The 12,816-nt window shown below is 38.2% G+C and overlaps 1 protein-coding gene across 1 annotated transcript in view; it reads left to right on the forward strand.

Annotated features, from left to right (window-relative positions):
* Window positions 1-2,073: 2,073 nt before the first annotated feature.
* The window catches only part of LOC139739386 (sushi, von Willebrand factor type A, EGF and pentraxin domain-containing protein 1-like), a 30,764-nt gene continuing 20,021 nt past the window's right edge, over window positions 2,074-12,816 (forward strand). The window contains exons 1-2 of the mRNA XM_071650006.1: window positions 2,074-2,137; window positions 2,726-2,749. Coding sequence (XP_071506107.1) covers window positions 2,074-2,137; window positions 2,726-2,749 — 88 coding nt within the window. The remainder of the gene's footprint in view (window positions 2,138-2,725; window positions 2,750-12,816) is intronic.

Consider the following 12,816-nt stretch of genomic DNA (forward strand, 5'->3'; position numbering starts at 1 on the left):
ACTGTCATGTGCGGATCATCTACGGGGACCTCCGGGTAGTCAAAATTGTTCTTTGCAAGTCGCACGCAAGGCTGGTGTGACACGGCCTTGAGGACTGACAACGATTTTGGCGAGTCAGTGCATGTGTCTTACTTGCTGGACGCGTTCTACTTAAATTCTGCTTGCGGGTGTACTGTGTGACCTGTTTGCCAGGCTCGTGGGGGCTTACAACTCAGTAAAGGAATTCCTCTGAAGGAATGGCAGAAGTCCCACAGAATGTCATTATCTTGGCTGCATACGGGGACGTATACTGCCAAGTACCTGCGTGGGAGTTGCCTGAGAGGTGCTGCCGCTAAGGGTCTCCTACTGGCATTCTGCGTGGACCTCTCCGGGCATACCCGCGAATCACCCGGAAAAAGTTTTGGTCATGCTCAAAACTTGGCTGCGGTTAAATCGGACTTGCATGCGCACTTCCGGGCAACTACAGGCGAGATACGCGCTAGGTACTGTCAGGTGCGGACCAAACTGCGGAGAGCTCCGGGTAGCAAATTTGTTTCCCCGCAAGTCAAGCCGCAAAACTTTCCAAGATACGGTACGACAAGGCTTTGACCATGCTCAAAACTTGTTCCGAGTGAGTCGTGGGGGTTCGTTCGCAGAGGTACACGCAGAACCAGGAGGAGACCCTTACCGGCAGCACCTCGCAGGCAACACCAACGCAGGTACTTCTCAGTACCCGTAAGTCGCTCGTAACAGAAAACGGAATCCACGCAAGTAGAAGGTAAGAAGCACACGTCTAGCAGGTAAGACACAAGTGCGAAACTCGCAAACAATCTTGTCTGCCCGCGGAAAATTCTCCTGCGTACTGGAAAACGCCTCCTCGCAACAAGCCCGCGTAGCTTGCCCGGAAAGGTGTGACACGGCCTTTACAAAATACAATTACAAAATACAATTTTTCAAGTGAACACGCAAGTAACAGTCCAGTGAGTACGAGTGAATTAAAGGAGAGCTCCGGATGATTTTTTTTTTTGTTACTTTTGGTTTTGAACATCTATAAATTGGTAATATTGAGTACAGAGTTTCAGTATTCATACTGATTGGGTTGATTAATAAGAGTGCTTTCAAACTCCATAACATATCACAGTTTATACATGGCATTATCGATTTATGTAAAACATGATGTGAGATCATAGAGAATGTTTGGAATGGCACTTTAAGATGCATTACACGTGACCACTAAGAAAGGATTACGCAAATGCAAGCTTACACATTTCCGACGGCAGCTGTCCCCACATGACTGTGCAATGATAATACAGTGCTTTTGGTAAGGCCTTCTGGAATTGGAGACATGTCTATAGACAGGCCGTCGTCATAACCAGTCATTAATTTACAATTTGTACCTTTTACGTTTTTGTCATTGTAATAATTATTATGACCTGCATACAGTGTATTTCCTTACAGGTAATGGCCTCCACATGAGTGAGTATAGTCGTTATCTTAGTGAGATAATGATCAGTCACGGATATAAAAGCAAGACAAATTTACCTAGTTCTCTGGTGATGAAAACATACACAAGTGTAATACATTCCACAAACCCCATGTGTCTATGAATATAAACATTTTACCCAATAATTATTTCCCCCCTAACAAAGCGGCACTTAATTCGTACCTTGCTTTGATCGCCTGACACAAACGAACCAATTTGGTCAAATAAATTACAGAATAACTGTACAAAAGTTTCTTCATATCCTGCTACCAAGGGGATAATCTTGATTTAAGTACTTTATGAACCCCTTAGAGGCGCCAAAATTCTTCGGTCGCACATTAATTGACGTTTGGTTGTTTGTTGGTGCGTGTGTGTGTGTGTGTGTGTGTGCGTGTTTGCGTGTGTGTATGTGTTTTTGGAGGGGGTTGTTTATTTTCACATTTGGGGAAGCCTATAAATTACAAGTTAATCAGTAAGATGACTTCACTTTGCTCGTAACCAGTCCTTCGATGATATTATCAAAGTCTATACTCCTGTCAAGAAAAGACGTTTGATAATAGAGCTGACAGACATCTTAGCAGGTATACGTCTTGGTATCTCCGGGAGACAAAATGACGATGATCCTCGATTATCGAGCTGTGCTACATTCAACAATACTCATCGCCCTGATAATCGGTACGTACTTGTTTGTAGTGGTCTTTACCTGTGAATAATGTTCATTAAAATGTTCTCAGATGCATCGGAATCTGAAACATTGAATATTTGTTACATCAAGCATGTAATTTTTTTGTAATAACATTGTTTAAAGCGTACTTACGTTCCACTAGTTTTATTTCTGATATAATATAACAGTTACTGGTATTCCCCCTGCCATCTGAAGTCTTGTTTAGTTATTTGTGTGTGTGTGTGTGTGTGTGTGTGCGTGTGTGTGTGTGTGTGTGTGTGTGTTTATGTCAGATTGCAAAACCGCATCAATATTTTGATATAAAAATCCTTTATACGTTGTTTGAGTTAGCAAGCAGTTTGGATATCAAGACTCTTTTTAGTCAGTATGGGCCTTACTGTTCTCTGCATTACATTTCTTGTAATTGCAGGGCCCTGTTTTATGAAGAGTTAGAATTGATTATATAGTTGATTTCCACTGTAAGTCTATGGCAGCCTGTGTAGTAAGGAAATTTAAAATCGATATTGTCTTTTGATAAAACGGTGCCCAGGACATTATTCTAAGATGTAGCTGTTTTTCGTTCTTTTTGTTCTTTCCAGGCGTTCAGGCATCATGCACCAATAGTGAGTATGTTAATTTGGTACATGTGTAGTAATTGATGCTATATAATTTCCATTGCTCGACGTTGTTGATCAGTTTAAAGCAGGACACCTAATTTTTGCATAAAATCGAGAATGTTTTTAATTCAATTCAATTCAAACTTTACTTCTTCTTTTTTTTAGAACATAGATATTTCAATTTCCTCGGTAACAGAAAATAAGGTTACACAAGCAAAATAAATCAAACTGAGAAGAGAATTAAATAGTTGTGGAACCTTGTAGTAATAATCCGTTGTCATGAGAACTGAAGTGATAAAGATGAAATAACTTCGAAAATTCGTAGAAATGGAGGAACCCAGTAAAAAGACAAAGCTTGTATAATGTGGGCCCCTCAGATGTAAAATGTCAAATAAATATACTGATAAGATAATGCACAAAGGGTTAAAAAATGACTGGGGAAAAAAGTCCGGAAGCCCACTAAGATGACAGAGTAACAAACAAACACACATAAACACACTCCAATGAACATTAAGCGAGACTGGGACAAACATGAAACTAATAACGGGAGACTAAGGGGCTTTTTACACTTGTAAATTTTTGCTTAGCCCCGGACCAACGGTGGGGCTAAGGGGGGGGGGGGGGGCCTTAGCCCCACCGTTGGTATGGGACTATCCTTAGCCCACTTTCTGTTTACACTCGTTTTTGCCAAAATGGGCTAGCCCCACCGATAGTACGGTACTATCTGGCCCTGCAAAATAGCAGGGGTTAGCACCGCAATTACGGTGCTAGCACCGACAAAAGTATATCAAAAAATAATGGGATGCGTGAAAATGACACAGAAATATAGAGAAATAGGTGCAGAAATAATATAAAGAAATTCGAATCTATTTATGCCCTACAAGTGCTTTAGGGCAATAGGGACGAGAAAATACATTACTGTATAATAATTATTTTCATCTGTTATGCAAGTTTTTCAAAAGGGAAACAACATTATTTTATTACAATGGCAACCAATAGAAATTTTTTCATGCTATGTGTAGTTACGTAAGCACTAAGGCATGGCTAAAGTATTAAAGCCAGAATAATAAGAACAGCAAGATGAACAAAAGTTAGAAAAACCAGAATAAAAGCCTTCAGAAAGGCGTGTATTTTGATAGAGTGAATACGATAGGGAAGAGAAGGATAGAAAAATAGGTCATACGATAGCTAGGAGAATAAATCTTACTCTAATATTAATGGGAACACTTTTTCATTCTTAATATCAGTAAAAAGTGCCGCAGAATTTCTGTCATGACTATGCTAAATAATCAGTTGGGTTTTTTTTTCCCCTACCCAGACCCCTCGTCATCATGTTCGACAAATCGTAAGTATACTAACAGGGTCACCAGTCAACCTTTTTCAATGTGATAAATATCCATTATGTTGCGCGCGTGTGTGTGTGTGTGTGTGTGTGTGTGTGTGTGTGTTTTCTAATGCTTATTGTAGGTGCATGCATTCTGCCTGTTTGGTCTTTGAGCGCAATGTTGCTACCCTCGACATCATTTGCGGCTAGTCGAGTGAAATATCCTTTCCGTCGATACAGTAGGCCTACTAACAGCATTGTGATGTCGGTGTTTTCCATTTCCCCCCTTGAGCATAGTTGTGAATTTGTGAATCCTTTGAATCTTTCAAAGTGCCTAGTCATGTCATATAGGCATATGGGCTCAGCAGCACTAAGTTTGTAAAGAATACCAGAGTAAATTTATGCGAGTTGTTCTGCTTCCGTCCATTTCGTTGCGTTGTACTAAAGGGGAAGAAAATGCATTTTGCCGAAAACTTCAGAATATTAACTCTGGACCATGGCCTCTTCAATTCAGAGTTTTACTGCTCAACGGTGATAGTCGTTTTCATTGCCAACGAAGACAGTTTTTTCTACATATTTAACGCTTTACTGAGATAAGCGTTAACAGTGATTAACGTTAAGTCTTTTTTTGCATTGCTCTTATTTGTATGCTTGCTCAGCGTGTTTATTTATACAGTTTCTCTGAAACCACTATATACCATTTTCGTAATTATGTGCTTAATTGACGTTGCTTTCCATCAGTGTATAAGCCAAAAGATGATGCTTTTAATAGTTGTTTGTTTAAAAGAAAAAAAAACCCACTTTATTGAAGTCGTTTTATGGGCACTGCCATTACTAATCATAATGTTAGTTCTGTGTGTGATTATGTAGGCCCATAGTGCTGAACTTCACTGTAGTCCACATTTTGTTCATTGATTTATAGTTAGCCCGAAGTGGTGGCTGCGAGCAGACAACCGTGTCTTCTCTATGACGAGATTTTTGTCTAGTTCCCTTTTCTACTTCACTCCTCGTGATTTTAATTTCGGTCCTTGTTTCGTTTTTGATATATATGTATATTTTTTCTTTTGTTTTTGTCTTGTCTTTTTGTTTCCGGGATTTTTCCCGCAGAATTTCGTTTGTACCGTATGTCTTTCTTGTGGAAAACTCATCAGCAGTTTCCGTCCACACAATATAATTGCTGTACGTGAATACTCTAATAGCCCACTTGTATTACTGATAGAATTAAGAAACCTTTTGTCTCTCACCTGGTTTACTGGAAAAACATTATTGTGTACCACGCTCCAGAAGCATTCCTTGTATTTCTTCAGGAAAAGATTCCTCTTATACATGCATTTGTGTGACTTCACACATGACTCACCCGTTTTCGTAACGGCAATTTGCATCTTTGGCGTCAGTATGTTGCTTGGCATCGAAATCTACCAACTGGTATTCCTCGCTGTTTGCGTTTCACACCAGCTTGTCTTAAATGTTTCTTTCCATAATGACAATGTTAGGTATTTTCTGCTTCCTTTTGAAATGTTTATATGCTACTTGGTAACGAAATCTCCCAATTGTTATTTACACGGTGTTTCCGTTTCTGGCAAAGTATGTCAAGTTGTCTCTTTGTTTAACAGTAATGTCATGCTTTTCTCGTATTTCCAAAGTCAATATGTTACGCGATGTATATCGAAACCTCCCAACAGGTGTTATTTTTGTATGTCACACGTTTGGGAACCATGTCTAGTTTGTGTCCCCGTCCGGCTAGAAAGTGGTAGTTTCTTTATTGTCAACCTTTTCTCCCCCACTAGTTGTAATCCAATTCACAATGGCTAATGAGGTTAATACAAACTCCCTATTTGTGACCGAGACTTCAGATTGTACTGACAACCCTGTATTTTTATCGTCCCTTTACACGGCCACACCTGAGCTGCGATTTGATTTTGATCCCAATGATCGGTTAGCTTACAACATCACCACTAATTATTATTCCGTGAATGAAATGATTGAACAAATGCAAAAGACTCCTGTGAGTGAACTTCTTCTTTTGCATTATAATATCAGAAGTCGTAATAAAAAGATTGATCAGCTGGAAACATGTTTAAATCAAGTGAGATCTGATTGTTCTGTTATTGGTGTATCAGAGACTTGGATAAACAATTTGCCGTCTTCATTTTATTCTATTCCACACACAGAGAAATTACGGTTCTAATTTGCACCCTAGAGGGTGCATATTGTTGTAACACCAGCGGCTCCATTTAGGGTTCTATTTTTGGGGGTGCTTATTTAGCACCCTATATTTAACACCATATATGGTGCATATTTGCACCCCTCCATTGGGTTCCCTTTCTGCACCCAATAGGGTTCATATCGTTGTAACACCAGCGGCTCCATTTAGGGTTCTATTTTTTGGGGTGCATATTTGCACCCCTCCATTGGGTTCCCTTTCTGCACCCCATAGGGTGAACAAAAATTCAGGTGCAAATTTGCACCCTTTCTGGTTCATATCGTTGTAACACCAGCGGCTCCATTTAGGGTTCTATTTTTTGGGGTTCTTATTTAGCACCCTATATTCAACACCCAAAAAGGTGCAAATATAGACCTCTATGCAGGGTTCCTCTTCTGCACCTCATACCTGCACCCATTATGGTTCATATTGTTATTGTCGTAATTTTGCACCCTATGGGGTGATAAAGTCACCGCAATATAGGATGCAATACAATCTGCACACGTCTCTATATAGGGTTACCTTTCTGCACCCCATATGGTGAAAATTATAACCTTTTTGTTAAAACCAAAAATAATTATATACTGGATGCCTTCACTAACTTCACAAACAATTACCTAAGGTCTACTGGATGCCTTCACTGACTTCACAAGTAACTAAGGTAACACTCCAGACATGAAGCAAAATAGCATGCATACAGTACAGTATATTTACACACAGTTTCTCAGTCAATTAAAATTGAAGTCAGAGACTTCAATTCAACAACAAATAGAACATAAACATGATGAATACAGTGCATACTTACATATAGATTATTAACATTTTAATATATGTCTCATGGAAGAGGGACAAGTTAACAGCGATTTTCTTTTTCATGGTTTACTTTAAAGTGAACATGAAATATACATTGTATTTCTACAAATTCTAATACGAGATGCATATTTTGTCATAAAAAGGGCAATGTAAATCAAAAATGTATGAAATTTGGTCAGTGCATTGAATAAGAAAAATAATACTCGTTCTTTCCATCACATGATTACCTTTTCTTCTTTTAAAGGAAGTTACCACATTGACAAAAAGCACTAATTCTTTTTACTCAAAAAATCCCTGAAGCTTGCGCAGAGTAATAGTAAACTATGTGACAAATATCTTTCACATTGTCCTTCTACATGTACTTCTAGAATGGATCATAGATATGACCTTGAATTTACCGGTACATCTTACGGTAATCAAAAGCACCTTTATGACGCTCTTAGACATTAACAGCGATATGTCAACTCTGATTTCTGGTACACAAGTTATTGCCAAAACAATGAAGGGTATGGCAAAGTTCTGTCATATATATTTGAAACTCACTACTTGTACTGACATATTCCATCCAATTCCAAGCTTGAGAGCTTGCAAATGTGCCCCATTATACAATTAGTATACTTCACATTTTGTTTTTCATATATAATTACACCAATGATAAGAAAGGTGAAAAAAAGAATTAAAAAATGAAGAATGCACATCTAAATTTGGTTACTTTTTTATGCACACAGCTAAAGATATGTCCCAGTTATAAATCTTGGGCAGAATAGCACATCTGAAAACACTTTTCATTGCATCAAATTAACATTAACAATTCCACAGAAAATGTTAATTCAGAAAGGGAAAATAAGGTTAACCAATCAGTGGTATTACAAACTGGACATAAAGAGGAAGGAATATGTCTTGTGAGACAAGTTTAAAAACAATTTTTTTGATACATTGTGGTTTTTTTTTCAAGCGATGGAAACAAGAAGCACATTGTACTCAGTAGACCATAAATATAATTACACAATGTATGCAGTTTAGCCCCAACATTCAAAATATTGTAAAGAGCAGTCGATTTTTCACATTCATAAAGCAGGTATTGGTATTGGCACCATCACAAGCATAATGATCAGGAGCAAAATATATTTTTATTATGGGTACTATTATTATTATTATCATCATTATTATCATTATTACTATTACCATTAATATTTTACAGATTTATGATCATGCATGAGAAATACCTCAAGTGTTGATGTATACAGTCTCACAACTCTTCCAATCATTTTAACACTTAATTTTCACCAAACCTTACACAAATATATCAGCACTTTATACAACCTACTTAAAGAAAGCTTAAAATTATAATCAGAGTTAGAGGGCAAGTCCACCTTCATATAGACCTACATGTGGATTGAGTGAATGCGCTGCAATAAGCCAGTCCGGAGATAGCTCATGTGCACAAAGGTACAAATGACCTTTCATTTTTCTCAGTTGGTTAGGCACTTCACTCAACTCAAAGTGACATAATGCAGCAGCTTGCCCACCATAGCCATTTATGGAACTCATATTCAAAGAAAGAATGAACCTAACCAGTGTAGATGAAGTGACCAGTATGGTTCGTCAATCAACACTTAGGGAATCATCTATTTTATCAAGTGCTGTTTTGAATATGTTAACAAACTTTTTGTGTGTGTTAACATTGCCAAATACCAGGCTTGCTGTCAAGTGGATGTACTGGCAGGCACCATTTATAAGGATTCCATGAATAATCCTAGCATTACAGATGCTTATCTCAGTGAAATTAAAAAAAAAAAACAACCTGTCTCTCGGTACAAATAACCTTTTTTTTTCGCACATGCTCAAACTGGTACCCCGAACTGGCTTATACGATTAGAACACATCAGTAAAAAAATTGAAAAGCGGACATTCAATTCAAAAGTTAATAATCTTTAAATCCTTTTTTTGCAGTCGCATGCGTAGAACAATTCAAGGAAAACCTAAAGAGAATTTCACATTTCTTTTCTCTTAGGAAAAACATGCACATTTCCTCGACAAGTCACTGACGTAAGGGCAATGATAATAGTTTCTGCCTTCTTAAAGAGTGAAGTCCAGTGTTCTTTTATATGCAAAAAAAGTAGATATGATATGTTGAGTTTTCTCAGGTTTTGGAACAAACTCTATTTTTCAATCCTTATATCATACATAAAGGGTTTGTGAGAAAAGCATGCTTTTGTCAAGTGTCACAAAGCTACTCCACTTATGACATTGCACTGCCAGAGATTGCCAAAAATTGACATACATTGTGTGGCTGTCTACTACAAAAAACATCAGAACATCAAAAACAATCAATTCAAAGTGTGCAGGTGTTGTTGAAACACTGAGGCTATCGATGGTGAAGAAATATCTAAAATATGAACAATACAAACTAACCCTATGTAGTATGAAATATAATGGAAAGCATACTTTGAGTATTTTATATCCATTAGCAGATTCATATTTTCATCCATAATCCACCCTCCCCCCTAAAAAAAAAAGATAAAAGTGAATAGAAGTCAAGTTCTCTTAAGTTCGTTCTCTTGTATTTTTCTATTATATATTTCTTTAGAGTATTCTTGTAAATATTCAAGGTCAGTGCATTCTAAGAAAGGGAATAACCTGACAACAGTTTAAAAGACAGAATAAATAGTTATCATTATCTATGAAATTAAACATTTTCACATATATTTTGCAAAAGAAAAAATGCTAATCTTCATTTCATGGAGTGGCTTCATGCTCACCCTCGGCTAAAAACAGGGAGTTGATTACTTTCTGGATTAAAATGGAAAGATGTTTCTAGAGCCGTGGTGTTTAGCAATTCTAATGGGGGGGGGGGGGGGAGATTCAATGTGACCCGTCTCAAATTTTATATGGTTTAAACATACATGACATATTATAGGAGTCTCATTATTATGCCTCCGCCCTGAATGGTGCCGGAGGCATATGTTTTCAGGTTGCCTGTCTGTCTCCCGGTCTGTACGGATGTATCTACAGAAAAATTGATGGGCTTTCATCAAACCTGGTTCAGGGATACTACATGATGCTGATGATCTTATTGGCTTTTGGACTATATCTGCTAAAAGTCAAAGAAAATTTGAAAATAACTTTTTTGCTACTTCTCTAGTCAGGGAAATCGGTGTACTCGTGTGTACTGGTTGGTTGGCGCATTCAGTTGGATACAGCAAGGTTTCATCCTCTGCTTTCACAGGAAAGCCGACTCCTAACTTCTTGTTCTCGTAGTCAAGGTATATCTGCTCCTCTGCTTCAGCAACCTGCAGCTTGGTCTCATAGCTAATCTCATCTTACGCTGCATAAGTCGAAACTCCTCGAGCTCTAGTTTTTGATGCGTTTCTATAGCAGCTGCTTCAGCTGCCAAATAGTATGCCCTTCAGGCCATCACTCTCAGAAGAACTGGCATGGCTTCCACACTGACTCAACGAGGAACCAGGATTGACATCCTGAACATCTTCCATCTCCAGCTCTGGCATCCTATATGGCTCACCAGTCTCTCGAGGTTAACCTGCATCACTCATCCTGAAGACCATTATTGAACTTGATGCATAGCGAACTCGATGATAAATAATCAATCAAACACAGGTCCCTTTGGCCCAGTATGAGAACAAGCTAACACCATGCATCAGCATGGATCAGCAAGGTTCAACCTGTAATTGAATAAAACAAAGTTCAACATACAATCAATATTGGAATAGGCCTACATGTATCTACCTGCTAAAGTATGGGATCAAGTGGTTGTACTTCTGAAGTGATTTACCGTTTACATTACATACCTTGTTTGTGTGACTTATTTTATGTCATGTCTAGCACATGCAACTTCTCCAGTGGATATTATCTAAATTCACATATCGTGTATCATTGCTTATGCTCTGTGACTATGGCATTGCTAATTTATAACACACATTCTAGTTTCATTGATAGACAACAAGGAGTTAAGGCCAACCTAAATTTTCTGACTTCAATCTTCATACATGTCTTAAATTCTCCTAAATGAACCAGGAACACTATTTTTCTTCATTAGGCAAATCATACATGCTTACATCGTTCTTTCTGTCAACTTCACAGAAACCAATATCCAACTGAGCCTCAACAAAATCTCACTTGAATAAGTTGGATATTAATTGTATTTCGATTGTAGGTAATGATATTCCTCTGTCAAAGTTATGTCGCAATCTGGGTGTTATGTTTGACTCTCACATGGCTATGTCCGATCAAATCACTAACATTTCTAAATCAGTCCGTTATCAATTGCGCAATATTGGTTTTATTCGCAAGTATTTGACTCGCTCTGCCACGGAAAAACTTGTTCATGCACTTATTTCTTCACGCCTTGATTTCGGTAATGGTTTGTTTTTCAATCTACCAAACTCGCAAATTGCCCAATTACAAAAGCTACAAAATGCCGCTGCACGTATTGTTTCTTTGTCAAGTAAACGCAGTCATATCACACCTATCCTAAAGAGTCTTCATTGGTTGCCTGTACAGGAGCGTATTCGGTTTAAGATACTTCTTTTGGTTTATCATGTTATTGAGGGAACAGCTCCTGATTACAATGTTTGTTTGTTTCGTCAATACCAACCTTCACGAACTCTTCGATCCTCAACTTCAGGTCTCTTACATATTCCGTTTTCTAGGAAATCTTGGGGGGAACGAGCTTTCGCTCACGCTGGACCAACACTGTGGAATTCACTTCCTCGTGAGCTGAAAGACTCGAGCTCTATAACATCTTTCAGGAGTAATTTAAAATCCTATCTGTTTAGCAGTGCATTTTGAAGACCAGTGTCTTTTGAAGACAGACTTTCATGTCTTTTTTTTTTCTGCTTCTTCATCCTTCTTCTATTACTGTGATGTACTTGTATTTTCAATCTGTTTGCTTTGATGTACAATTGTAAAGCGCCTTGAGCATTTAATCAAAGTGGAGAACGGCGCTATAGAAATTGTATGTATTATTATTTATTATTAACTCGGCTCAAACGTAATAATTCCCATTAACGAAAATGATGCGACTATATCCGGTCACCTATTTACGTACATACCTTGGTAACTGCGTCCAGCAGCCCCATACGCATAGCGTAATTACGCTATGCGTATGGGGCTGTTGGTCGTAGTTAGTACCTTGGTTGAGGCTTTCCGTATTACCGTGCACTTTCATTGACTTATTCGCTATGCTTTACTGTAGGTATGATCGCACTTCTGACATGTTAGTACACATGTACCTCGATACAACTCTTTCGCATCAGTTTTCACCACTCAGCATTCTATGAGCATAATTCACACATATCATCATCGATTACTGTGAAATATTTTCAACGGAATTACAGTACAATTATCTACTCACAACGTTTGGCTCATCAAAAAGATTAATTCATCACCCCAACCTCACGGTCGTCTGTCCATTCCAAACGAGGAACTTCAGTAGTATGCACGTACGTATACCGCGCGACCTACGGCGTGGCGTGCGCATGCAATTTTAGCTTTGCCATTGACCAAGTGCTCAACGGTCCACGCGTGCACGCAAAATACGTGTACTTGTACTCGTTTGCTTTCTCTCTATGATAACGTCATTGAAATGATATTCTTGATCCCGGTGCGAGAAGAAAAAACAAATGTTTAATTCAAGTAGTAATTTTTTGAGTACAGTATTACTGATGACACTGTTACTCTTTAACAACGTGTAGTTATATTTTCAAATAAAAA

The sequence above is a fragment of the Diadema antillarum genome, unplaced genomic scaffold (genome assembly GCF_040938485.1).
Source record: "Diadema antillarum isolate AM-2024a unplaced genomic scaffold, OU_Dant_1.0 seq00000798_RagTag, whole genome shotgun sequence".
Lineage (NCBI taxonomy): Eukaryota > Metazoa > Echinodermata > Echinoidea > Diadematoida > Diadematidae > Diadema > Diadema antillarum.